Source organism: Dendronephthya gigantea, unplaced genomic scaffold (assembly GCF_004324835.1).
Source record: "Dendronephthya gigantea isolate DGI-Jeju-01 unplaced genomic scaffold, DenGig_1.0 000004F, whole genome shotgun sequence".
NCBI lineage: Eukaryota > Metazoa > Cnidaria > Anthozoa > Malacalcyonacea > Nephtheidae > Dendronephthya > Dendronephthya gigantea.
In genome coordinates this window covers 2,888,383-2,912,679 of record NW_021163014.1, presented here as the reverse complement: position 1 = coordinate 2,912,679, position 24,297 = coordinate 2,888,383, and the positions used below count along the sequence as shown (strand labels likewise).

Genomic DNA, 24,297 nt, shown 5'->3' with positions numbered 1-24,297 from the left:
TAAGAAAGGCAAATTTACGAGCCTTGGGCTACGTGCGTACACAGCACTTACCCGGCCCCCATGCGTTACGATGAACAATATCAATAACTAAGATAATATTTGTTGTTTTTCTAGGTGATTGTATACCAAAAAAATAAGCGGAAACTGTCTTATTTCCAGGAAGTGAAAATAGTTAACACAGGGAGATATATGCACACAATAATTATATACAATACAAATACATGTAGTCTTGGAACATTCTTAGGTATCTACACTTGTAGAAGCTGATTCAATAAAGTTGTGATTCTGAAACGTTATATCTGGCAACAACTTAATATCTGTCAGGCACTATCAGTTCATCAGTGATTTGGAACTTTTCATTGATTAGCATTAAAAGTAAATTGTCGTATGTCAAAATTTAATTTTTTTCAATTTTAAAAGTTAGAATTTCCGGAACTGATTTTTTGTTTTTGTAAATAAATTGGTTCATTATATTAGTTACACACTTCCGGCCGTAAAACAAAAGTATACAAAATTCGTAAACTTCGTACGGCTATATTTCCCGAAATTTACCAGAATTTGCAACCAAGCTTGACAAATTTAATACGTTCTTTCCAAAAATGTCCTTTTTATCCCCGGGGTAAGATATTCGGGTGGGTTGCTGGGTGGAAGTGATAACAAATGGAAATAAAAACAACAAAAGTGGTAACACCGTTCAAAAGGTAACAAAAAATGCAATACAAATTCACTTTCGATTTGAGTCCATTTTTGTCCAACTTTTCGTCGTTATCTTACCAACCTTTCTAAGGACTTGAAAATCGTTATCTGCAAATGTTTTTGTCTAATTTTAAAGGCAGTGTTTAACAGTTCAACGGTACGAATGTATTCCATGCAATTTTCCAAATGGATATACTTCCTCGTCGTAATAATTGTGTTTATATTATTTTGTTTGGTCAAAATTTATCGTGTTTTCCCATGGAGAAAGGGTAGTTCCCGTCAACATCCGATTAAAGATTTCTACTTGGAATGGAATGACTATATAAGCGAGGGTGTAGTATACTATAAGGAAATTATTCCTGAAGGTTACGCCAAACTTGATGTACTATTGCTGCATGGTATGAGCTTTAGCTCAAGAAACTGGGTTGAGTTAAATACTATGAATATTTTGGCGTCGCATGGCTATCATGTTATTGCATTGGATTTGCCTGGTTACGGTAAATCTTTACATAAACTTGATACAAGTGATTCAAGTAGAGTGGTATTTTTAGAACAGTTCATTAAGAAGACAAGACTTGTTTCACCTGTAATTGTTTCACCTTCAATGAGTGGTGTCTATAGTTTGACTTATCTTGCTGCATCAAAAGCATCAAGAGCATTCGTTGCTATCGCAGTGGTGGGTACAGAAAAAATTCCTGTGGGAGATTTTCAAAATTTCCCACCAACTTTGATTGTTCAAGGGTCAAGGGATAAAAATCTTGGTGTGACATCAACAAGCATACTGAGCAAGAATGTACCACATAATTCTGTTCAAGTTATCCAAGATGCTGGCCATGCATGTTACATGAACAAACCAGATGAATTTCATACTATGTTGTTAAAATTTTTGAACAATATTGCAAAATCTGAGTCTGGTTAGGCATAGAAGATGTTTGTTTAAAAAGTAAATTAATATAATTTTTTACTTAAAGTAGTAATCATATGGTGCAATAACCAGGGATCAGCAGATAGGTTTCATTCAGTAGTGTAGACAAACACTTTTTACATATTGATTGAATCACTATATCTCTTAAAATATTCTGTTCTGTAAGATTATTTGTTACTATCTCATTTCACTTTATTTCTAAATGAATAAGAGATTGAGACACTAGGAAACCAAATAGGTATATATTTAAACCTTTTTACACACTTTTAACAGTTGATGCATTAACTTTTCTTTGGTCATTGAAGAAGTAGCCATATTATTCCATGTCTTTCAAATTTAGTAATCTGCACCTCACTGAGAAGTGCATCCAAATATTTAATACACCACTTTTGTTTGAATCATTCGAGACTTGTTTTACTTCTTGTGGTGGCTTGCGAAACCAAACTTTGCTCTCTTGAGGTAATAAAACTTACCGACTCAAATACCTGGTGGCAACTGGGGCAGCAAGGAATTAGTTAATAATTGCAACTTATTTGGGTGTTTTATTACTTGTTACTTGTTTTAAATATAAAAATAACTAAAGTATTCTTTAAAGTCTGATGGTCTGTACATAAAGGATTCAATATTGCATACATCTTGGTGGTTAATTCTTGGTCTGTTACTAATGTTAATCATACCAATATGAGCATATAAACCGTCTTGTTGGTGAATAATCTCCCACTCCCTTGTCACACTATTTAACTTTCAAGACCGCCATGTCAATAAAAAAAACAATTTCAGACCCCCCCCCCAAACCCCCCACACTTTTTAGTACAAAGTTTCAAAGAAGCAGTATTGTGATGAGTAGGTAAATTCACATCAGTCATTCATACAGTCATAGTGTAAACTTTCCGAGGGGTAGGTGATTTATGCTTTTAGTAACTTTTTGTACATGATCAGTAATTTAAAGTTTTTAAATCAGTTTAACTTGCTTTATTTATTAATGCACTATCCCTTTTGGTAAGTTCACCAAAATATTGAGGAATTTTGACCGTTACTGTAAATTTTGAAGCATTGCTTTTCCGTGGTTTGGGTTTTGTTTTAAAGAGATTTTCCCCCGGAACAACCGATTTTTTCTTATACGTCGCAACTGCGCATGGGCCGTCGAGTATTATTCACAATGTGAAGAAGCCAGGAGCTCCATAAAAAGAGCTAAGAGAATAGGAAGAAATGACGCTGTGTTGTTTATGTATTGATAATTTGATAGATGTCTTATATATATTATGTCAATAGCAGGCGCGGATCCAGCCGAAAATCTGACCGTATCATATAGGACTAAAAATTTTCCGGTCAGGGGGGGCGAATGTCGAAGGGGTTATTGACCCTCCGAAACAATCCCATTTAAAAAACGATACAAAACCATTTTCAAAATTTTGGGTAAGGTATTTACCGATGTTTCATTTACACTCAACATAACGTGAATTTTGCATACACAAATTATTCACAGACTACAGCGTAAATGCAAATTTGTATCATAGGGCGCTTCCATTAAGCGGCCAAAAAGGTCAGACTGGACCTGACTGATCATATTTTAAATTGAAATAGAGTATTTTGTTAAGAATATAGCGGTGAAACTGCATTTCCCGTGCTAGGCAGATGTAAATAACGATATACTTGAATGCAGAGTTCTTGACTTGAGACACTTTAAAATACCAGTAATCTGTCTGTACCGAAATACAACAGAACCGGTCTGGCCGTTTTTCCGTATAAAGGAGAGCGTCTATTGTTCGATTTAAAACCTAAAAGTCTTACCTTACAAGGACACTAAGTAAAAATTTTCAGTATTTGTCTCTTGGGAAATAGCAGTTTAAAAATTGTCGTTGCAATTGTATAACGCGAGCGAGCGAAGCCTTTCTTTAGTAATAATTCCATCATGTTGTAGCCTGAAGAGCGATATTTCCCCTGAAATATGTTCGCTTAAATTGGCTTTTGAGAAATTTCGACGGATTCATGTATTAATGCATTCGATTCAGCCTGAATCAGCCAGGAGGCAGCGAACAGACCAATTTAACGTGTTAATTATAGCAAGTCGATCCTGATATTCTGCATACAGTACATAAATGATACAATACAAAACCGACATTTTGTGCAGTAATTAAATCATTTTGGCGGTATACAGTATTGATTATGAGTATATTGTTTTGTATCGATTTACGCGTCGTATTTCCACATCATTATAGTACGGTGGCCCATTAGGGACACGCTTCTTCCGTAGAGAATCGAACTTGTTCTGTATTAATTATGTTGTTTCCGCACTAATAGAGTCTAGCTGTAAAAACTCATACAGCTTCCGGCAAAGCGGAAGAGTATTCCCTTAAATACTAAACAACTACCGTAGAAAGGCAGGCGCCTTCCGTAAAACCGTAAATGCTTTCCGTACAAATTTTAACGTCTGTAGAAACTGTTTAGCAAATCCGTAAAAAAAGTGTGCACTTTCTGTTGAAATTATTTGTTCTCTATAAAATCGATGGCCGGATCCGTAGAAATTTTAGCTCTTCCGTAGAAATTTGCGGCCCTTCCGTAGAAATTTGCGGCCCTTCCGTAGAAAATTGAAAACAATGCGCGCGCATAAAACTCGATGTATAACCACAGTGGTATTGAAGACTCATATGGACCGAGATAAATTGACGACAATATGGCAGCTTGTCAGCAATGTTCTGCACGGATTCCTATTCTTAGCAACTTCTGTCCACATTGCGGTCATCAAGTCTCAGGTAAGAAAGTTTTTACAAGTATTTATAGGGTGTATTAAAGAAAATTTAGTGACTGCGTAATTAAAAGTTAAATTTGAGTTGTAAATTTTAACATACATGAACATGAAGTCGTGAACTATTTGCAGAATGCAGATGTATGAAAATCATAAAATGCACTGATAAAATGTCAGTAGGCACTTCAACCCCTGGGGTGTAGAAACTTTGTGCGAAATAATATGAATTTCGACAATTTCCAACCTTTATTCTGTTGCAGAAAGTGAACGTGGGATTATAGAGCATTATTTTCATCTTGGATACAAGTATGATACTATAGTCCGCCTACTTAAGAATAAGCATGACATTCAAATGGATTTACGGACTCTGAAACGAAGACTTAAATCTTACAATTTAAGTAGAAGAAAGGAAACAGTGCCGGAAGATCATATACGAAATATTGTAAGAAATGAGATGCAAGGTTCGGGATGCTTAGCTGGCTACCGGAAGATGTGGTATATACTTAAATTCAAGCATCACCTACATGTACCACGAAAGCTGGTACAAAATATTTTAAAGGAGCTAGATCCCGAGGCAAGTGAACTGAGAAGACAAAAAAAGCTCAAAAGGCGTAGATATTTATCGTGTGGACCCAATCAGTGCTGGCATATTGATGGTATGCATTGTTGCAGTGAATAATTAATACATGTATTTGTTTTTCTAAAGAATTTTTTGTAGCCTATGCAGTGTTTTAATTATTAATTACCATTTTTACAAACATGCAGGATATGATAAGCTGAAACCATTTGGATTCCCAATACATGGTGCAGTGGACGGTTTCAGTAGGAAGGTTCTCTGGCTTGAAGTCACGAGGTCAAATAATTTGCCAGAAGGTGTGGCTACTTTCTACTTTGAAGCTGTTAGACAGAACAAAGGATGCCCTTTACAGACTCGTAGTGATTGTGGAACGGAGAATGGTATAATTGCAGCAGCTCAGTGTTACTTTCGGTCGCATGATAATGGACCATTTTGTGGTGAGCAAGCTCATGTATTTGGTACATCTCCATCAAACCAACGAATTGAGAACTGGTGGTCACATTTCAAGAAAACATGCTCCGGTTGGTGGGTTCAGTTTTTTAAAGATCTTTGTGAGGAAAAACAGCTTAATTTAGATGATGAATTCACAAAAGAATGTTTATGGTTTTGCTTTATTGGTGTGTTGCAAAAGTCCCTTGATGAAACTCAGCTCTACTGGAACACCCACTATATACGACAATCCCGTCATGAAACTGTGGCTGGAGTGCCAGATGTTTTATATGCAATTCCTGAGGAATATGGAGCTTTTGACTGCCGAGTCAGAGTTACACAACAAGATTTGCAAGTAACTGAGGACAATTGTAACTATGATGAATCTTTGAATGATAACATTTTTCAACAGTACTTTCATTATTTAGTGGATTTGCAAAGATTACAATATCCGGAAAATCATGATGAAGCTTCAGAATTATTTTCACAACTTATGACATTTAATGTGTGATTTAAAATTTTTACTATCAGCATGAACAAAAATGAATACAAGCCAGACAAAAACAGGTAATTTACCAGCTGTAGCTGACTATATAACAAGGAATCAGTAAAATGTATTGAACTGTTTAGAAAATGTTATAGAACATTGTGTATAAAAAACATACAAATTTAAACTTGATAGGAAAAACGTTTAATTAAGTGCTAATACCTTTGAAAGGTGATATTTCCTGTCATGTGTTTTCAGAAAATGCAGTTCATTTAAACAAAGCCAAAACCAGCACTTTCTGCAAGAGCTGCATCCATTAATTCTGTAAACTGCTTTGAATCATCAATATGAACAGGGAAGGTTAAGCTAGGGTCACAGGTGGAGGCTGTTGGTCTACATCTACATCCAGCCTCACATCCATGTTTAAATTTGATAGTGATGTGTTTTTCCATGCCAAGTGGAGTAACTGTTTGTGCTCCAGTTATGAACTTGTATAATGCAGACAAGTCATTTCCTTTATAAAGTAAGATAATAAGGTATTAGTATAGGAAATTACATGGTTCTTTGCTTCAACAGTAGGGAACAAGATCTTGGTTGCTACCTTCTCTTGTTTCGACCAATTGAATGTAATCGCAAAAGAACTTGTGAATATTGATTTCCAGCAATTTCTTATTGCTTCCTTCAGGGCTGCCTTCTATTAATAGGTGATCAAGAAGCAGGTCAGATGTGACCAGAAATTTTTTTGCTTCATTTATTGTGACCAATGGTTCCATAACTTTATTGTTTTTGCGTAATTCAGCCAAAACTCCATATGACTCAAGACCTGAGATCAACTGATCGACCATAGTAAGAATTTTAGACACACCTGTAATGACCAGAGATCTAAATGGGTAAAAATCAAATTTGAGTAATTTCTTGTGCAGCATTTTCAAATGACAAGTAATAAATATTACTAGCTAAGAAAGTAGATAATACAAATCATAGATATTGCACTTTCAAATGAGGCACTAGAGGGTTATACCGAATTATCTTGTCACTTGTTTGCATTGTCTCTTTAGAAGGAATTCCACAGTAACCAATAAGTTGCAAAACATCCATTGTTGAGTCTTTGTTCAGAAGGGCAACTAAATCATCATTGCTCACACAAGATTTGATCTGTAAATTAATTTATACATATGAATTATACGTCAGTGTCTCTTATTAACCCATTACCGTACCTTAAATGCACCCAAATGTGCCCTACTTGAGTATTTTACTCTGTCTAATGTCAGATTATTTTACTTTGTCAGTGGAAAAGTACTGCCTGTTAATTGACAATTACCTTTTCAATAGTCGTCTTAATTGATTCATCCTGCAGTTGTCCACTCCAGCTATGTGCTTGTACTCTAGAGATTCCATGCACTATGTAATCATACACCTGTGAAGAAAACAAACAAGCAGCTGGTCCTCCTTGAACAATAGAAGAAGCAATTATTTCGCCAGAAACTTTGAATTCTTCATTAGCAAAAGCTTGCATATTAACCAATGGAAATCCATTTTCATCAAAAAGCTTTCTCTTTATATAGTTCAGTGATTCTATATGAGTAAAGCAATCAAAATTTTCAAATTTATTACTTCTTCAATAATGCAGTACACTAATTAATAGCTGAACACTATCACAAATACACTTGCTGTTTTTCATGGAAACAGAACACAAGCATTTGTTTTTCAGAAAAATAGATTCATTCGAAAATGAATGACCGGCTTTCATTTAGGAGAATCAATTTTGCAGTTACCTGTAAAAAATTCACGCCTTGGACCACCGGTATCTATGGCGGGTTCTCCTGCAAACAATACTTTCAGAACACCTTCTGACTTAAAATATTTCTTTAGGCGTGCATCCATATAATCTTGGAATGCATATCGTCTTCGAATGGTTATTCTATTGACTGCTGAGATCTTCACATTGGTTTTTAATTTCTCAACAACTTTTTGCATAGTTTCTAATGATTCAACAATTACAATTTCGTCACTCAATGTACTGTCCTCCATTCCCTGAAATTCACAATCATGCTGATCAGGGATTTCTACTTCTACTGTTGTGGAACATTCTCCAACAGTATCAACCCAGTTTTCTGCGCAAAGATCCGCATGAGTTTCAATTTCATCACGAGGAAAATTCATTAGACATGTTGGACACTGATGGCGTGTGACCAAGTATTTTTCAATGCTCCCTGTTTTTGGCTGAGATGAATGTGGGGATGAATGTTGATTGTCTGACAATAAGGAAGAAGCATTTTTAATCAACGTTGTAGCATACATTGGTGATGGGAACTCCTCAGTGGTTTGGGCTGGGTAACCAATATTAAAGCTGGATGCACTAAGCATATGCTCGTCATCTGAATCATTGTCTTCATTACTACCGGAACAATGTTCATAATCATCTGCTGGGCAGAGCCAAAAGTAAATCTTGGAGTATGATTTTAATAAATCACGTTTGTATTCTCCAAGGGTGAAAGGTGTGCTAGTGCCTGGTAAATCTTTAACAAGAGTCATATCTTGGTAAAGAATGACGTACGTTTTGTCCTTGTCAAATTGCTTGAAGTGCCTTGCATGCTTCTCCACTGCCTTTAGGAGCAATGTATTGGCATCATCATCTTCATTAAATAATACAGGAATTGTTCTTCCTTTAATTTTCTTTAATCTTTCATCTTCAGCACATTCATTGACTAATCCAACTTGCACTTTTACCTCTTGGGCTATTTTTGCTTTTTTAGTGGTATCTTTGATATTTCCCTTTTTTGTTTTGGAGGTAGTAAATCTGGAACACCTATCTTGCTCTTTTCGTTTGCGAAATTCCTGAAAAGTCATTGGCTGGCAAGATGAGCTGCTTTCTTGAAGGCATCTGTTGCCATCATTAACATTGGTCAAGTTCTGACTATTCTGTTTATGTGATTCTAAAGTTAATAGTTCTTTGGTTTAGTAAAATTTCAGCAAAAAATTATTTTTATGATTTTTGAGATTTGCCAAATTGTCAACAGCAGTATATTCATTAATTCTTCTGTTACACATTGTTTATGCGACTGACATTATTAAACGTTCTAACTTCCGGTCAATTACATTGGATGGGACATCTCAAAATTAGTATAAATAAACATTAGGAATTTTGGTTCCGAAAGATTAAAAAAATGTAAATATCGCCGTGTCAAGATTTCCAAATTTTGTATAAATTAGCGCTACGCGTGCAAAAGCCTTACAACATTTTCTAAAAACGTAGACCTTTTTCGCAAGTACAGTAATACTATTACTATTATAAGTATTAATATTTATACGACGATACTTTTCACACTTTTCAATATATTATACTTGTATGAAACACACAGAATATCACATACCTTTCTTGGTTAGCGAGAGGCCACAATTGTGGCAGAAATTCCCTTCTACTACTATTTTCGCTCCGCATTCTTGGCAAAACATCACTAGTGAACTGTTTCGTACCACTGTGTTTTCGTACTTTCGTTTCACACAGGACTGTTTCCAGGCAGCCGATCGCGTTCGATCGCGTTGATCGCGAGGTGGGTTGAAGTGATCGCGTTTCTACTTCAAGTAATACAAACCATCGAGTTTTATGCGCGCGCATTGTTTTCAATTTTTTACGGAAGGGCCGCAAATCTCTACGGAAGGGCCGCAAATTTCTACGGAAGAGCTAAAATTTCTACGGATCCGGCCATCGATTTTATAGAGAACAAATAATTTCAACAGAAAGTGCACACTTTTTTTACGGATTTGCTAAACAGTTTCTACAGACGTTAAAATTTGTACGGAAAGCATTTACGGTTTTACGGAAGGCGCCTGCCTTTCTACGGTAGTTGTTTAGTATTTAAGGGAATACTCTTCCGCTTTGCCGGAAGCTGTATGAGTTTTTACAGCTAGACTCTATTAGTGCGGAAACAACATAATTAATACAGAACAAGTTCGATTCTCTACGGAAGAAGCGTGTCCCTAATGGGCCACCTTTACGAAATCCTTTACTTCGAAAATAATACACAACAGGATCTATAATTGTATTTAGAAGAACCAAGGGGGCGCTAAAACTGAATGCACGATGAAACTTAGCAGGATTTTCTTCCCTATCAATGACTATAAATAGTGCCGTTATTGGCAACAGACATGCTCCAAGACTCCCAGCGATGAGAAACAGCGTACGTAACGTTTTGAACTCATGCAAGGCTGCCTGAAGTTCACCGGTTACGGCAAACGCCTGCTGTTTCACACGTTTCGCGTGTTCTCTGCCTAATTTGTACATATACACGCACAATGCAATTGATGTTAGAACGTAGAATACGACGATGTACTGTGCAACACTCACATTTGGTACCAAATCGGAGATTAAACTCGCTGCAGTCTTGACAGCGACGAGGAGAGCGACAAACCAAATAGCGCCAACCATAGTTACGGCTCGTTTGAAGGTCACAATGGTGGGATACCTCAAAGCTTTTACTGTGGAGATGAAGCGATTCAGGGTTAAGAGGAATACGCTTCCAGTAGTCGCCAAGCCAAAAAACTTGCCTACTACGAGGGAGGCATCAAATGCAAAGTGATATATGTTGTAAATCATAAGAGGAGCAGCCACGCAGTCTATCATGGTATCTGAAACGGCTAGGCTCAAAACAAATAAATTCGCCGGAATCTCTGCGAAGCCGTCCGTCAATGTAATAGAGGATATCAGGAGAAGATTTAACACGAACCCGAGCAGTCCGAATATTAGCACAACAGCAAAAATGCAGATAGTTTCTTCTTCACTTAAATCAAGGCACAGCATTTTCTTGGCTCGAAATGGATTGACTGGTAATTCAAATGCTCCAAAATTTCTTCCTTTTGGACCTGGCTTATCTTAAATATTTTTTCGTCCTTACTCACTGGGAGATAATCAGTAGCTACTATTTCCGAAGTGCTCCAAACTGCTTCAAGACTTATATAACGCCCCAGGTGATGATTTATACATGATAAATGCAATTTGATCCTGGGCTTATTAATGTGTTCATTTAAAATAAATGAGAATTTAGCAGATGTTCTTTTGATGGCCATACAATGACTTTAGCAACGAGCTGTTGTATCAGGCCGCTGCATGAGATCAAAGTTTCAAATGAAGTTAATGTGATAAAGTAATGCAAAACCGGACATGTACTTATGGGAGATTTTTTACTCGTAAGAGTGATTCTCACATGATAACAACTGATCACTAACTAAACTATAGTGGATGAATATCCCTCATACTAGCCTTCAGACCAAATGTTTGAGCCATTTTTACTAAATTATCAGTTTTACGATTTTAGTCGGTTGATTAAAGGCCGACCCACACCGGACGCGATCCGCCTACGCGACGCGAGTTTTTCAGTTTTAGGACTGAATTTTCTAATTTTGACAATGTTATTTTATTCTTGGTAATTGCTGATCGATAGTACATTTTGACTCGTCTGGTACCCATATCTCTCAAAATGCTCTTTCAGAATAATATAATTTATTGGCTTCTGAAAATGAAAAATTCGCGTCGCCTTGGAGAATCGCGTCAAGTGCGTGTTGGCCTGAATTCCTTGCGTGCGCGATATGTCGTTTTTAAACGATTTTCTCGGCTGACTGCAAACGGACAATAGTTGAAACTGTTTGATATTTACCGATTAAGTTCGGCCGACAAAAATTGTTCGATAATAGTCGCGTCGTGTGCGCCGTGTATCCAGTATAAATTTCAAGATATGCTTTTCTGTTGAGTTGAAAAGGCATTAGAGATTCTTTTTCCTAAATTTTTGCGTGGGGAAGGATACGATGTAACAATATCATGATTTATTATGCGAAAAAAACGCTTCTCCTAGCGCTACTAATTTATTTGTGGCATCTTAGTCGCGCCGTCGAATGGAATTCAAATAACACATAATGAACGAGAAACTTAATTTTAAATTAAACATTAATTTTAGCATCATCTTCTATTATTTCTTCTGTTATAATCTTTTTTAATTACTACAGTTTTGGCAATGCCGACTACTTTCAATGACAAAAGACATTCATTACAGGCAAATTAAGTTGCGCTCGCTTTATTTAACCCTTAATATAAAAAAATATATATGCATGTACATATATAGTATATATATATGCAAAATATATATATACATATATATATCTATTTATATAAATTCTTTAAGCGTATAGCACATCGATAAATGAGGCTACACACAGTACTTGCATGCATGCATGCATATCATATATGGATATGTTATCTTTCACGCCGACTATATAATGAGGCGTTATTGTATCGTTATAATGTATAGTTTGCATGTATGCATCTGTTTCTTGCACCTTTATCTTGGCATTAAAACAAAAACCCGTTACTCAACTGAACGAGCGTAAATACTCCAACGTTGCAAAATGAATAAAATATAAAGAACCGTTTATTTTATTTTGGATTTCAATACGAACCACCTGTAAAATCTGCTTTAGTCAACCAGGTACATTTAATTCCAAAGGAGGTTGTATATATTATATATATATATATATATATATATAATATAATATATATATATATATATATATATATTATATATATATATATATATATATATATTCATATATATAATATATTATATATATATATATATTCAATGAAAAGTTAAATTTCCAATGCCTTTTAAGATTAATAGAAAAATCTGGAGGTAAAGAAATGGAAGTCTCTCACACTTGACTTTTTGCTATCATATATATGTTTGGCTTAATAATTGCGACAAATTAAAACGTCCTCATTATTCATCGCATATAATAATGTTCAGATTCCGGTTCCATTCCTAAATTGTCTTTTACTCTCATTTAACATTAATGAAATAACGTTCCAGTTTCTCACTTGAGCAAAATAAATCATCCCTGAAGGCGTAGATATAGTGTGGCACCTGTAAGAATCACTGAATAAGAACGGACAATTTTACATTCTTAGCTATAACATGATCGATTGATTGTTTTAAATCTAAATTGAGCCATGCTCGAGTTGAAAATGGCAAACAGGAAATGTTTACTCATCGCCGTCGGATGGGGCACACTGATTGGCTGTCTGACGTTTGGATGAAAAACATACAATGACCTGTCATTACGCTTTCATTATGCATGTTGCCTGCGTCGCTATAGATAAAAGGTGTAACACTGAATTTAAAGTGGTTTCTATATAATTTATTTTCTAAATCTGAAAAAATGTTCAACAGCACTCTTAGTGAAGAAACCTATTTGCTTGTAGAAAGTAATGGCCTATGCACGAACTGCATGCGCACAAAAATATTTTACTCTACAAAAGAGCTAAATTATAATAATTAATATACAAAGACGTTCGTATCGAAAACAAATGTGCCAAACAATAGGTCTGATCGATATTCTTTTTTGCATCGCGTTCGGGTGAAAAGTTTTTTATGCTCCACTTCTATTTAAGTGATGATGAAATAGAAACTATCTGCATTATTTGCTGTTGTGGTGATTGATATTTGGATTCGTGGGGCTCGTGTTTATTCTCTTCTTGATGTTGCCAATTATTTTTACCGACGGCTTTGCAGACCGCCCGGCAAAATTATTTGTTTTGAGCCTATATATCAGTTGAAGACATCTTGTTGGACTGGGTGGCAGCTCGACTTATGATTTAGTACAACATGCATTGCATAACAACTCGCTTAATGTTTCTTTTTTACGGCAGCTGGGTTTTTCCTTGAGGCTTAACGACCACTGGATGCGTATTCCTTTAGAATATGAACCGTTTTCTCTTCATAGTAAACGCTTAAAGTATCTCAGTATTATCACAGACGTCACTTCGAAGCGTGCTTTAGCCGGCTATGGTCGGAGTTATATGGTTTGTCGCCTTCGTGGTCCTCATCCAGAGCGTATCGAGCTTCACGATCGATGTGGTACCCGTTTTAAAGGGATAGCAATTTATTGTTGGAATTTTACGTCTGGCGTCAATTGCTTTGTTTCTGTACATGTAAAAAGAACTAAAAGAACTAAAACTAGAATTAAAAATTGTAAATAAATTCCTGCGAGTGAATACGCGTCCTGTTACTACCTTCTCCAATTAAGTCATATCTATATATATAGGGTAGTCTTCAGCCTTCAGAGGCCGGTTGTTTAAAAGCCGGTTATAGCTTAACCCTGGGTTGAAGCAAATCTTTACATTCATTTTTTAATCGCTTGCTCACAAAGTTAAAAATCTTTTTCATAAATATTTTCTGAACCGATAGAAGTAATATTTTCTAAAGAAGCACATACTGGATTAAACTAATTGAAACTGAAACAATGGATTAAAATTTAACCCATGCAGGGATACCGTAACCTAGCTTTAAGCAACTGGCCCATGATACTTATAGTGCATGTTCGTTTTTTTTAAGGGCTATTTCTTGCCTTTCAAGTCAATTTTTTCCTGGTGATTTATAACTGTTGCGTTTTGGAAGGCTGCGGCCATGCAATGTGGAAGATTTTTCTGTAGAAACTTTGAGTGCTTCGTGACCTCTGTTGCGAGGAGAAACGCCAGCTGCCCATGCAGCGGCCGAGTAAAACCGTATCTCATGCAGAGCGCTACTTCACCTTCAACAACAAAACGGGGACATTCGTCTCATAAAAAGCACAAAGACTCGTGAGCCAGAATCAGTCTTAGTTCTCTCAAGGTTCTGCCAACCCTGCCGATCTACATTTGGAAAGAAATTCTTTCCTAAAAGAGCTGAAGTTTTCGAAAGAGCTCCGAATTCGTTAGTAGGACAGGCTCGTAACCGTGGCAACAACAAAAACAAGCGTTTCTAGCCCGGAAAAGGTTCGGACTTCAGTACTCGCTCTTGGGGCCGGAGGTACTCAGCACTCATACCGGCGGGGGAAAGAGACACAGTTCGTGCAGCGAACAAAATCTATAATACGTCCAAAAACGGTCTACAAGATTGAAACATGCTTACAGCTCATGCAGTAACTATTAGAACACCTTGGTTTTGCGATGAACCTCGAGAAATCGTGTTTCCAACCAACACCACAAATTGCTTGGGGTATGATTTTGTTCCTGCCAGATTGCAAGGTAACATCAATCAGGGAGTTTTGCTCCACCCTTTTTTTGCAGCGAAATGTTTCAGTAAAGCCTTGCTTCCTCGAGCGAAATTTTCAAGCGAAATGCGAAATGTTTCGCCTGTTTCTTTTGAATTGTGAGCAATCAAGCAGAATTAATTTTTTCAAATGGTCACAATCCAAACGAAATAGGCGAAATATTTCGCATTTAATTTGGCCAAGAAAAAGCGTCCGTGGAATCGGGCCCTAAGGGAGTTATCCCTGTTGATAGTCGCCCCTTGCATTATCGCCACTTGCAACGCTTTTGGAGGCTTGGAACGGTCGGTCGCGCTTCTTCCCGCTCGCTGCGCTCACTCGTCAATCTCATTTCCCGAGCCCGCGATTCCTCAACAAAGGCTCTGGAATAATCCAAACCGGAAGCCAGAAATCCTGGCTTCAGGTTTGTAACGCTTTTCTATATTTCGAAATTGAAACGTTGTGGACGACCAATCAGAATCATTTCTGATTTCGACTATCCCAGAGCCCAGAGACTTTGCTTTCTCGCCAGAGGAATTGCGGCCTCGTGGAACAAGATCGCTCAGTCGTGCATGAGATATTATTTCTGCCACTCGAACATATATAAAATCAATATCTAATTGCAGCCATATATATGTAATATCCTACATAAAATTATCTACATTGCAACCGCGTGTAATATCCTATAGTTGGTTTATATATAGATCTACGCCACTGCCGGATTTGGTGTGTTTTGTAACACTGTATAAATACCTAAATGTGACCTTCCACGGGAAAACATACGTTAACGCTATTTCGTTCGTTCGAAAATATCGTTCGTTATCCGTTCGTTTGCCGTTCAAACGCTTCAAGCGTTCGTTGAAACGATTTTTGAGATCGTTCATCGTTCGAAATTGCCCGTTCGAACGCTTGGGAAAAAACGTTTGAAAATTGGTCCGAAAGCGTTCAACCGTTTGATTTACCGTTCGTTGAAACGTTTGCCGGAATTTCGTTCAATCGCATTGGATTTGGTTCAAAATATTAGATTAAACATTTGCAATGCTACAACTTTGTAGAAGAAGCGCAGAATGTGCTACACAGAAATACACCCAGAAACGTATTCAGTTCCTTAGTATAGAAGGCTTGTAAAGGAAATAGTGGGGTTATATCAATCTAGCCTAATCGAATGCTATTTTGTGCGCTTCATGTTATGGTTTATGCTTAGCGTCATGCAGACAGAAGGCTATTAAGATTCAGTGCATGCAATTATTCCATTAGCGTCAAATTTCACGTCTTAAGCTTTCTCTCAAAAAATTATCGTTTTTTGAATTTCGGTAATGCACTAAATGGTTAGAATTTGTGCTTTACTATACTTCTGTAGCTTCCATAAGCCAAATTTCACCGCGCACCCAAACATCTCGCAAGCCATATATTAGCATTACGAGCCATAATATGCCTTGGCAAGGTGCTAATTAAGTTGCATAATTGTCGGAAGTCTCTAAATGTATGTAAACAGACAAAACCAGATTTTAAAATGAATTGAGGGATTTTGCGTGTTACATATTAATATCGTACTTTTAAACCATGTGTATATATAGCTAATTTATTTACATCTGATAAACTTATCTGGCCTCCGTACGAAGCAGCTACTGATTAAAATCTATTCAAAATTAAGGACCGCATCCTAGGACGGACCTTTCAGCTTGAAATTCGTTGTCTTTAATGCAGTCTGACATAGCCACAAATTATACAACAATTGAAATACCCTAGGTAATATTTGAAGACATAAATACAGTGACCTAACGCGCGTTCGGTAGGGTTACGACGAGAACTAAGAGATCCTCATTTATTGGAGGCCAGGATAGATAACGAAATATCATAGTATAAGCAAAACGTGATTTATGACAAACAGCGAATTAAGGGACCCCGCAGTACTGAAGTATACCTCAAGACCCCATCCTCAGCTCTGTTCGTTACGCCACTGCATGAATATAATAGCAATTTAAATATGTACGTGCATCTAGTCTAAAACTAGAGCCGGAGCAACAAGATCCTCAGTGCCCCGCTTACAAAATTGTCTTATTTCCTTAAAAAGGTATCTTTGTCTCCCCAGATCTAAGCCATCTGGCTCGATCGTTGCTGGCATGTTGAACGGTGGCAATTGCATAAATATAACTTATACATGGCATAAATATAACTCATGCATTGTAAATATTTATTTAGACTCTTAATTCACAAAAAAATACTTCATATATATTGATATATGCACATTTCAGCACAATTCACTCCCCATGTATATTTTGGTTGTAATTTGATTTCTCTCGACTTGCTCCTCGAATCGGAAACGTGGAACGCGGAGAAGGCTCAAATCGTATAAATGATAGAGACTGTATGAAAGTAATGAACCTATATCAATGATGTTCATTGTGTGACTTTTTTTATTAAAAAAAATTCCGTGTTTTGTGAGGTTGAGTTTTGCGCTATGTTTTAAAGTGCGTGCAGTCCTTCATTGCGCACAACTAGGCTGACACAAGCCCAAAGGGCAAGTTGCCAAGCTAACGTTTACAAACATTTAAGTTTGACCTTTCAGATATTTTGCCACATATATTTCGCTATATATAATTCATCAGAAAAGGAGCATTGGAATTTATCTTGCTTGGACAACATATCAGCTGTTGGGCAACAGGAAAATTTTCACTAATTTTGATTTGGCCTCCCTTGATTAGAAATTACATTCCGGATATTAAATTGCAACTATGCATGGTCATTGCACCTTGAAGCCTGCCAGCTAGAGCGGCAAAATGAGCAAATTTGAAATGGCGCCTGTCAACTGTTTATGCGTGCATGAGCGCGCGGGTAAAGATCTTTACCAATAATTTCGCGAAGACTGTCCCAAATATTTGCTGGATATTATAGCATCTATGGAGAAGTCAAGGCGTTTTAACGCAAGCATATATAAAGGTTAATACCAGGTATGAACACTAAATGAAACATTAGCTATGATATAAGGAAAGTCATGACTTGGCCACTTTATTAGGCGCGCTTGCAATTATTTTCCTCCAAGCATTGAAATCAGGCTTATTGATGAAATCATCAACAGAATTCGTATAACGGTTCTCTCGATTTAAACTAAAGTTTTTTTTCCCTTGAGTGTATTTGCTTGGCTAAACTGTAGCTCTCTATTGACCATGCATATATATCGAAATATGACACGCATTCGAAGTAAGATTTCATATAGATGATCATGCAATTGTATATAACAAGACGTTCTCAATTGCATTTTATGTATATGTTAACGCGAGTAAAATGTATTCGGATATAAATGCGCACTGCAATATACCTCTTTAGATTGCTTATCATGGCCGGTGGAATCAAGTTGGGCCACGATCATCCAATCATTCCGAATAAACATGACATGAAAGGTTGCCAGACCTTGAAAATGGCTTGGCTGAGGTTAGAAAAGTTGTTAGCTTGGGCCGTGGTGGTTACAATTTATAGGATGCATTTACTTACATTGAAACAACAATTGTTTACAAACTTTGCTGACATTTTTCATAAAAAAGGGGTAGATGCTACCTCGAAATATATATAATTATATGATATAAAAAGATTTCGCCAGACAAAATGGATTAATGCTTTCATGCATGTCTTAAATAATCTTGATTAGTTAATTTTACTGTAAGCAGGAGGCACAAATTGTGTCACAAGTAGATGTCTCGAAGATGTTAAGGATCGTTTGTTTCTTAAAATGGTGAGTATAAACTCCCCTGTGCATGCATTTGGCATTGTCGTTTCTATATGGGCGGCAGCATTGCTATATGCTTTGCAGAAAAAATTATTTGCACTCTTTGTGATTTAAAAACCCGGTTTCTATATGGGCGTCTGCTATTGCTATATGCTTTAGTGAAAATACTGTGCAATCTTTTCTTGCTGCCGGGGTTGAGTATTAAGTATTTTTGCAGGGCGGAACTGAATTCGGACCTTCGGGATTGCGGATTGCCGCGGTGGTTTGAAATGAAGATTTCGAAAATTATCCCATTAATTTACGCGCGTTCTATTTCTTTAGGTCACTATTGTTAGGCTCATGCAGGTAGCATAGGTATTTACACAGTTACCTATGTAGATGGTCGAATATTTGGGGAAAATAAAATATTTCCTGATGAATATGACCACCAGGAATTTAGTTAGCTAATTTAATATCACAAGTAACACATGCATATGTGGTCGTATGGTCACAAAACATATCACTTACATGAAAAAATATGGCGGCAGAAATAGGGACATTGCAGCTTTAGCTTTGCGAAGAAAATATGGCGATGGTGCATGCAGTGGATAAAATAGATTATTATCAAATTTTTAAATATTCTTAAGGTATAATGATGCCCTTAGTTGCTACTGACAGTACTGTGTATAGGCGACATTCCGCGACAAGCTTGACCGCAGCTAGAGGCTATTGCCGCACGGAACATATTGTGAGCACTAGGTAAATATCCAAGCTTATATTTTAAATATTTTATTACCGCGCAATGCATTGCTGAAATTGAAATGTGGATTTTCACGTGCATAAATGGTTGGGATATTTAATGTAGTAGGCTTACCAAATAATTTGACAGCATGCAAGCACACGTTACTACGCTGGTTCGTATACAAACGAGCTTTGCGTATGCGATATTCTGTATAACTGTTATTAATGTCTGGTTATCATCTGTAAACAACTTGATCCTTGCGATAATTAATTTAGTCGTTTGCGCGTCAAAGAGTATAAGCAATAGTGTACAATGGAATCTCTTGTGTTTAGTTTAACATAAAATATGTATCCAGTAGCTGAAACTCAACCAAACTTAGACGGTGACCAATGACATTGCCTATGATATTATTATCGAAGCCAGGCCATTTATGGCAATCTTCGTTTACTCTCGGTTTAGAGCCGTGTTAATAAAACGGATGCATGCATGATGTGTTTATATGTCCTTAACCACCCATACATATAGTTTGTCCGTGGAGAGATTTACAACATCTGTAACGTTGTTGCAAATAAACACGCGCTGAATATTTTGATGGGTATAGTTGCAGATGATGCATTGATTAATTTGACGTAACGATGATAATTTGTACTAATAACTGAAGGCTTTCTAACGATTAATAAACCCGAATTTTGATGCAAAATGCAAATGTATATATGTATATAAAGTATAAAATAATGTGATTTAGGTAGTTTAGCTAATAAATTTAGTTAAACATTCAAATGAAGGTATAGCTATTTATATGTACACGCATACTTGCGCCAACACATGTTACATGTTTGAAAATATTTCCTATTCTTTTAATTAGTCAATAATATCTTGCGTCAATCATACGCGCAACAGGCGTTCAGACTAATTCGTTAAAACCGTTCATAAACATAAATCGTTCAAACGGCTTCAGATTGAACGTTTATTTATCCGTTCGTATTCTCGACTTTAAACGTTCACATTTTTAGCTGAATTCGTCAAAACGTTTTTTGGGTTCGTTGAAACGTTATTACAGATCGTTCACTACCCGTTCGTTATCCGTTCGTTTAGCCGTTTCAACGAAATATCGTTAACGTACGTTTTCCCGTGGAAGGTCACAAATTTTCATGGTAAAAAACTATTGGCAATTGTAAACATAGATTGTCCCATCGTTCTTCAAAATCCTACTTACGAAAAATGTATCTGCGTATGCCCGTGTTCTATAGGAGCGTATTAAATTTCCATAACGCACTATCATCTATATAAAATTAGACCTTATAGTACCCATTTGACAATATTAAGACATATATACTTGATAAATTTCAATTATTAAAACGAAACCCAAAAAAAATTAATAAAAGGTGTGATACGGGTTTTTGCGTGCAAAATAACAGTCTGGGATTTTACGTACTCTTGTAACCTTATTTGGTAAAGTTCGTTGGCGCCGTCCTCATACGCTGTGCATCAAAGAAAAGCGAACCTTTCAAATTGAAACTAGCCTACAAATGTATTGAGAAGTAATTGGCTGGAGTGAAATAAAGTATAATAATGGCTGCACGCACGCAGGTGAGAAGACAAAACATAACTAGTACTCAGATAAAGGACAAGTTGAGAGAAATAAAAATTAGAAAATAATATTATTTTTTAAGAACATGTGAATTGAGTTTGATTTACTGGAGATTAAATTTGTCGGATTGCTACTATAGAATACAGCTAAATAAATATACATTTGAAAGAGTTCCGATTTTTTTACAATATACAATAGAAGTGTGTATCACAGGGAGAAAAGGTAAAAATGAGGCAATTTTGTGGGCAACACAATATTCAGCTGCTAGATATTCAGCTGCTATTATGTTGTGGGACCAGCTGAAATCTACTTCAGAGCCTTGGCCCTTGAATCAATAACATGCTAAATTCAAAAGGGCTAAGCTTTAAAGAAATCGTTTTTCAAAGTATGCATGGCACATCAGTGGGCTCTTAGATTTTAACTCAAAACTAATCACAACTCAAAATGTTATTCAGCTTCTTCTAGCAAATAGCGCCTAGAAAACTAGCTAGATATCTGTTATATTAGGGCAGAAAACGAGTCAGAAGTCCGATGTGCGCATTGTTTACCGACTGCTTATAGAGCCTATCAAATGCCTATCATAGTTGCCGATTTCAAGGCTCCAAGTCTGGCGGAGGGAGTGCTGGCAAATGTTTACCTCAAATTTATGCAGTTTCAAGGCTTGAAATAAACTGAACTAAATGAGATTTGCAATTACGAGATATGGATGTAACAAGGCATATTAATAGCACCAGTGCCTATATAGCTAATACAAAGAGAATCGGGGCATTCTTTCTCTGGTTCAATTACTCAAATACTCAGTCTCAGTGATTCGGTCGAATTATGTTATACTACATATTCATTACAGTAAAAGCAGTGGAGATGAGTATGGCCCTGAATATACAATGGAGGCAGAGGAGTTGAAATCTATCATGCCCGTTTCAAAAGTCGAACTTTTCATGTGTCAAACCGCAATGCAAATGATCTGAAAAAAAAAGACTAAATTTAGCTCTTCAAAATTATAATTAGCACTTGAAAAGTTCGACGCCTATAAACCTGACCTAACCACTTTATATAATTATGAAAAGTGCCCAAGGCATTACGATAATTACTTTGGCGGCTTGATTTTAAATCGTATGGTATATTGAGCAAATTCATACCGCTGCACGAATATTTTTTCGATTATATTATTTTGCTTACCCGTGAGATAGTCGATGAAACTTTATGTCAATTATTTGAACCATATATACTGTACATGTATGTGCCTGCTGGGACCTTGAGTATTACTTGTAATTCCTAAACTTATATACCTGTTGTTCAAAATCAAAACGACAAGCAAATAATATGTGAAAATAATGGCTAGAGTCAGGCGGATTGCCTGTTGCAACAATATCGTTACGGTGAAACAACGCCAACACAGTCCTAATTATCTATTCTCCCATCCTGCTTCAATATATAAGAACGCCGCGGGTTAGGGTTAGAGTTAGTTTCAAGCATGAATTCGTCAGCAAACGTAACGAATTCTACTGATTTTACTGATTTTGGAGAGTGTTCTCCCTTTGCCACGGTTATCATAGCTGGATTCGGTTGGGGAGTATTTGCAGCCGGATTTTTTGTGAATATCGTCCTGCTTTGCCTCGTTTTGAAGAAATTGTCAGCCGGGAAAAGGCAAGACAGACTTTTTTGTTGATCATAGTTGCCGTGAACCTGCTTAGTATATTTGGAGGTTTATTAGGACAATTGTTGGGCAGGCTTAATGTTGTGCCATCTGCGAAGAGATTCTGTATACTCTATAATCACATCTCATTTATATCTTTTGTCAACAACTTGGCCTCCATGGCTGCTTTATGTTTCACGACTTACGAGAACATAATCAAATTTCCAGGCAATCGGTTGCTTGGCTTCCAGTTGTCCGTCAAAATCATGGCAGCCAATTTTATTTTATCGGTAGTTCTCGTGTCGACAGCCCATTCTGGCTTCCTTGTCACCAGCATGCAAGGAAACAGTATTTGCGAAACGCATAGAAAGGCATTTACTGGTGGAGAACAAGCCTCCATCGCCTGTCTTATATTCCTAACTACCATTTGGATTACTATTTGCTCAAGGATTATCCGCACAAGCCTCCAGAAAATACATTCCAAGTTGAAAGAGCATCATCATGAGACCGAACAAGTGTTACAACAAGCATCGCGGGCGAAAATAATCAGTTTTCACAAACAAGCAATCACAATGTGTGTCTGTTTCTCCATTTTTTGGATGCCACATGGAGCTTTGGCTGGGTTGATGAGCACTGGGTTGTTTTCATATTATTCCTGTGCGTATTTTTCCGGTTTCGTTGCAGCACATGCTACTACTGTGTCGACTCCAGTAATATATTTAGCTATTGACAAACGATTTCGCATAAGGTGCGGTTGGGGTAATCAAGTTGCTAAAAGGTCACAAAGAGTGAGGGCGGATTAAGGGTCCGTTAGGGTCGCACAAAACTTCTACCTGAACAGGCTTACAACGTAGCTAATTTAAACCTGGGATTCTTTATTTTTAGAGTGCATGTTGTATTTTAGATGTATAAAAGTTCAGAATTTAACAAACCGACTTCTAATTTCTCTATAACTTTGGTCTTCGGGCATGCATTAAAAAAAATTGTTGTTATTTATAAACCGATATTTTTTGGGAGCTTGTTATATGTGTTCATTAGTGTAAACAGTTCATTTTGTGTTAGTGTTTCTTGTCCGCTTTTATGTTCAATTGGTGTACGACGGGCCAACACGCGACCGTCGTCAACCAGGGGCGTCAGAAGCTCCAAGTACCCTAAAAATGAAATGGAATTTTTTTTTATGTGGTGGAAACACTTGCCCCATTACCAATGATCTAAACAACTGTCTGTCTGTCATTTGTCTGCTTGATTTGTCTGTGCGATTTTCTTGATTACTTTTAACCCGAAAAGCAATTTAAAATTTGAAAGAAAATTGAAGAGATTAACTTCTCACGTTTATAAATGGCGGAAATGAAAATTACTGCAAGAATCGAAGAGGGACAGCGAATAATAAAATATATAGCAACACGTGATACTGGATACATGTCAATCGGTCTCTGATAAATGAAATAAACAATGCTCACCAAGTTAAAACTTTAAACGGTAAGTATTTTAAAGTGTAAACGAATGAAATTTTGGGTGCGGCAAACATTTAATGATTTTTTACTTGTAACGAAACCATTTGATCCAAGCAGTGATCCAAGGCGGCCGTTGTGACGGACAGCATGCGGTGTTGCGGACAAAAATAAAACGGTGCATCTCGTGAACTTGGGTCTGTGTCTAGGGTAAGCGACATTTAGAAATATTTGGATTACTGATTGAATACAATAGG

General features: G+C 36.7%; 4 protein-coding genes across 4 annotated transcripts; 2 read left to right on the top strand and 2 right to left on the bottom strand.

Annotated features, from left to right (window-relative positions):
- Positions 1-711: 711 nt before the first annotated feature.
- Positions 712-2,155, top strand: LOC114515602 (protein ABHD14B-like). The gene has a single exon (XM_028534889.1). It carries the CDS (start codon positions 860-862, stop codon positions 1,613-1,615), a length of 756 nt encoding a protein of 251 aa, XP_028390690.1. The 5' UTR covers positions 712-859; the 3' UTR covers positions 1,616-2,155.
- Positions 2,156-4,725: 2,570 nt separating this feature from the next.
- LOC114515622 lies at positions 4,726-5,999 on the top strand. Its single transcript, XM_028534912.1, has 2 exons — positions 4,726-5,023; positions 5,133-5,999. Exons 1-2 carry the CDS (start codon positions 4,822-4,824, stop codon positions 5,882-5,884), a joined length of 954 nt encoding a protein of 317 aa, XP_028390713.1. The 5' UTR covers positions 4,726-4,821; the 3' UTR covers positions 5,885-5,999.
- Positions 6,000-6,004: 5 nt separating this feature from the next.
- LOC114515623 lies at positions 6,005-7,420 on the bottom strand. The gene is made up of 4 exons (XM_028534913.1): positions 7,182-7,420; positions 6,882-7,015; positions 6,462-6,742; positions 6,005-6,374 (listed from the first exon to the last, which is right to left on the bottom strand). The coding sequence occupies exons 1-4, from the start codon at positions 7,374-7,376 to the stop codon at positions 6,133-6,135; spliced, it is 852 nt and encodes a 283-aa protein (XP_028390714.1). The 5' UTR covers positions 7,377-7,420; the 3' UTR covers positions 6,005-6,132.
- Positions 7,421-9,719: 2,299 nt separating this feature from the next.
- On the bottom strand, positions 9,720-10,767 carry LOC114545147 (melanocortin receptor 4-like). The gene has a single exon (XM_028563493.1). The coding sequence runs from the start codon at positions 10,659-10,661 to the stop codon at positions 9,720-9,722; it is 942 nt and encodes a 313-aa protein (XP_028419294.1). The 5' UTR covers positions 10,662-10,767.
- Between the last annotated feature and the right edge of the window lie 13,530 nt (positions 10,768-24,297).